We start from the raw sequence: 4,145 nt of genomic DNA, 5'->3' as shown, positions 1-4,145 counted from the left end.
ACAGTGTGGGTTGCTCAGAGGGTGCGGAGAGGCTGTGCCCAGGGTAGGTGTGGCAGCCCGTTGGTTGGGTGGAGGTGGAGTGGCGAATGGGCGGTGCTGCCCCCTGCTCCAGCCTGTTTGTGCTATTTGCTCTCTGGTTTGAGGTCGCCTGCAGCCTGAGTCTACCCCAGGCCATTATTTAAATGCCTTTCCCTCGTGCCTGGGAGCTCAGTAGCCCGAGATATCCAGGGCTGATGATCAGTGCTCCAGTCCTTCAAACTCCACCGATCACAGGGGATTATGAACTCTTTTGGGCAGCAGCCCGCAAATCCACAGTCGGCCCCCCTCCAGCATCCCAATGCACAGGATTTACTGGACATGGCGGTGTACTGTGATAACCTAATGTACCCGCAAAACCTGCACCACCATCACCACCCACAGAGGCCATCAGCTCATCCAGCAGGCTATGGGCTGAGCGAATATAGCCCCCCGGCAGCGAACCCCTACCTCTGGATCAATGGACCTGCCATCAACTCGTCTCCTTATCTCTCTGGGACTAATGGGGCTTCTTTCATCCCCTCAGGTTATGGGACCGGCCAGAGACAGTTCCTGGCCCCTGCAACAGGTTTTGCAGGAGCAGATCTCAGCTGGTTGTCTCTCTCCAGCCAGCAGGAGTTTTTTAAAATGGTGAGGCCCCCCTACTCCTACTCAGCTCTGATAGCTATGGCCATCCAAAACGCTCCGGAGAAGAAGTTGACCTTGAGTCAGATTTACCAGTACGTGGCCGAAAACTTCCCTTTTTACAAGAAGAGCAAAGCTGGCTGGCAGAACTCCATCAGGCACAACCTGTCCCTCAACGACTGCTTTAAGAAAGTCCCCAGGGATGAAGACGATCCAGGTAAGGAAAAACCCATTCTTCTCCTAAGTGGGAGCACGTTGCATACCGGTACCGTGTAAAGTCACACCCACGCTGGCATTTGCAAATGACCAGCTCCGGGCCCAGTGTAAAATGCTATATTATTTATCAAGGACTAAAATAAAAGCACAGCGCACTGAAGGGTAAGTAGAGACGCTTCTGGATGCTAAACTTTGGGCCTGCCTAACATTAGCACGCTCACTGTAAACGCAAAATACCAGGGGCGCGTGGCTTGTTACCCGACTGTTAACCATTGCAAAGGTCGCTGTAGCCATGGGGCAGGGGATTGGCGACTGCATCTCTGGGATTGTAACATAAACTGGGAGCGTGAGCTAAAGGCGCAGGCAGTGTTCTGCTCTCCTGCCCTGTGAAACGATCGGTCAGGCATGGACTAATGGGGCAAAGCCCTTGCCGAGCGGTACCCTCATCCCCTGAGCCCATGTGCTGTTCATTTATTCATAGGGAAAGGCAATTACTGGACCCTAGACCCGAACTGCGAGAAAATGTTCGACAACGGCAATTTTCGAAGGAAGAGGAAAAGGCGATCGGACGCTCCTGGGTCCAGCGCCCCAGGAGTACCTGGCAAAGCGGAAGACAAGAGCGGCGGTGCCTTGAAGTCTCCAAACGCCTCCAGCCTGATGGGCCTGGGCTCCCCTGCACCGCAGAACTCTCCCGCCTCCGGGAGCGGCCCCAAATCCTCCCCCACGCCAGCGCTCGAACGGAGCCCGTGTTTCTCCAGCTTCGCCTCCAACATGCAGGCCCTTGTCAATGGGAACCATGGCTTCGCCAGGCAGCTCTCGGGAGGGCTAGCGGGCGAGTTTTCACACGGAAGGCAAGATGTGCCTGCTCTGAGTTCGTGCTCCACTCCCAGCAGCGACATTGCCCAGAACCCCGAACTGAGTCCGCCGGCCCACTCGAGAATGAACTACTGTGCCAGCGGCCAGCAAAGCGGGCTCAGCATCCCCCCCATTAACAACTTCAGCGTCAATCATCTGATTTATAGCAGGGACGGGACAGAAGTTTGAACTGACTGTGAAATAACTTCGGTGCAAATCACAGAAGCCATGTTCTGTGCCTAGAAGTTTGTATAAATCATGGTACTCAAAACAGTTGCTTGTTAGTTTTGGACACTGTATTATTGTGCCTTAAACACACACACACGTATATTAAACGTCTATAGACTGTATTTGATTGAGGTGTCCCCACACCCAGAATCCTATTCAGTAGATTGTTTACAGTATTGATACTATGCATACAGATCTAGACGATTGACCTTAACAAAATGCACTAATACACAAGATGAGAATATTTTTGTAATATATATATATATATATAGTATATAATGGTTCTGTACAGCTGTTAGAATAAAGTAAATCTTTTTAAAAAATAGAGATGAGAGCACCTAGACTTGACATTCCAGTGTAATGTGTTGCTGATCTATGCAATCTTAGGTAACAAAAAGCTTTCCAATCGTGGTTGGTTGGTTTTTTTAAATTCTAAAGTAATGCAAAACTATTTTCTTCTTTTCTAAGTTTTATGGAATTATAACATTTTGCCATCTAATACTTAAAATTAAAATGGCTTTTCCTTACAGACGTCAATGAGGTTTATTTCTTCTTTCAGGTTTTTCCGTTTAGAAAATACCAAAAAGAAGCTCCTATAAGCTTGGTATAATTGAGATATTGGACACACTATATGTATGGTATCCATTTTATTCTTCTCCAGACTTTAACAGCATGACAAGAATTTGGTTTAAACAAACGGGTGCCTTCTAAAACTAAAATAATGACTACAAATAATTATCATTGGGAATTTAACACAGAATTGAAGCCATTTAACTGCAAAATTGTTCTCCAGTGCTTTATAACAATGTCAGGTAAACCGTATTATTGCCTGATACTGATCTTGGAAGTTTGGGTGTCTGTCAACGAAGTTAATATTTGTTCTGAAACCTGTTGAACAGATAAACGCTTTCGATCAGATAGGATGGGGGTGAATGGAGCGGAATACAGCGCGCTGTCCCGGGATGCAGCAGCTTTGATATCAAACAAACTCTCGTGCGAATAACTGGAAAAGACTTTCAGGCCTGGTAGGAAGGTCATTCGGAATCGAAACGTCAAATACCTGAGACTAAACCGATTTTTCGAAAAGACAAAATGGAGGTTAAAGACCCCCCCCCCCCAAAAGGAGAAAAATATCACCTTAATGCGGCTATTGGAAAGGCCATTTCTAATTCAGTCCTTACTGAGGGGTTTTGCTTCAGATTGGGCCTTTATTCAGGGAACCGGCCATGAAATTGATTTGTCAAACATAAAAAATGACTTGTAAATACATCTGAATTGGGGCAGATCCTCAACCAGTTTATACAAGCTGAGGATCCGGCCTTCTGACTATACTAGTCATTAAATGTTTGCTTTATTAAAAAAAAACAAAAAACCAAAAAAAACAAACAAAAAAAACAATCCGATCGCAGTAATGTTCCTTCCACTTAAATCTCTCTCAAGGCGCAGGTGGACTTGAAGGAGCACAGAGCCAAGGAACCATTCTTGATCTAATGCGAGTCTAACTGCAAATTGTTTACCATGGCTGCAAGCGCTAGGAAGATAGTTACAGCTGTGCAGAGTTCCCCTGCAGCAAGGAAAACGTACAACTTCCTGCAATGTGTATGAAGGTCTAAAGGAGACTTCACTAGTGGAAGGATCTGTGTTAAGTAAATCGAGTATCTCTTAATACCTAGCTTGACAAAGTAATATTTTAGGACGATAATCGACTACTCCAGATGTGCCAAAGGGGGAGAAAGAGAATCGTATCTTAGGCTGTGAAAATATTTTTGATCCTTTAGCACCAGGTGTTTTTCTTCATTTCTACTTGTTGTTCATTCCCCTCTACCGTAATAACCCACAAATATACTGTAAGCACTGGCTTACAACGAACTGGCATTTAAAATATTGGCCTTCAAAGAATTGGACCCAGCTAGGATTTCAGCAGGTTAAAAGTGAGTCTTGTCTTTCTACCTTGCAGAGGTTTAAATGAAGGTTTGAATATACAAAGATTTCAAAGCTGAACTTGTAATTTGGTGTCGGTTAGAACGCGTTTTAAGTGACTGCTTAACTTCAACTAGAGCCTGGCTGACTGAGTCATAAGTTGTGCCTCCATTGTTGAAATAAACCCAGCCATGAGCAGAGCCCGCAGTCCTTATTTTGTTTTTGTAAAATCCGTTCCCTTGTTTTCACACTGTGGTACTATCAGC

General features: G+C 45.7%; 1 protein-coding gene across 1 annotated transcript; it reads left to right on the top strand.

Annotated features, from left to right (window-relative positions):
* Positions 1-279: 279 nt before the first annotated feature.
* Positions 280-2,277, top strand: FOXI2 (forkhead box I2). The gene is made up of 2 exons (XM_054035734.1): positions 280-877; positions 1,358-2,277. The coding sequence occupies exons 1-2, from the start codon at positions 280-282 to the stop codon at positions 1,918-1,920; spliced, it is 1,161 nt and encodes a 386-aa protein (XP_053891709.1). The 3' UTR covers positions 1,921-2,277.
* Positions 2,278-4,145: the final 1,868 nt, after the last annotated feature.

This window comes from Malaclemys terrapin, chromosome 7, assembly GCF_027887155.1.
Source record: "Malaclemys terrapin pileata isolate rMalTer1 chromosome 7, rMalTer1.hap1, whole genome shotgun sequence".
NCBI lineage: Eukaryota > Metazoa > Chordata > Testudines > Emydidae > Malaclemys > Malaclemys terrapin.
The sequence above is the reverse complement of the archived record's forward strand: the minus strand, read 5'-3'. Positions and strand labels throughout refer to the sequence as shown.

Coding starts and splice junctions, on each gene's coding strand:
- FOXI2 (XM_054035734.1), top strand. CDS start 280: ATGAACTCTTTTGGGCAGCAGCCCGCAAATCCACAGTCGGCCCCCCTC. Junction 878..1,357: donor CAGGGATGAAGACGATCCAG/GTAAGGAAAAAC, acceptor ATTTATTCATAG/GGAAAGGCAATTACTGGACC.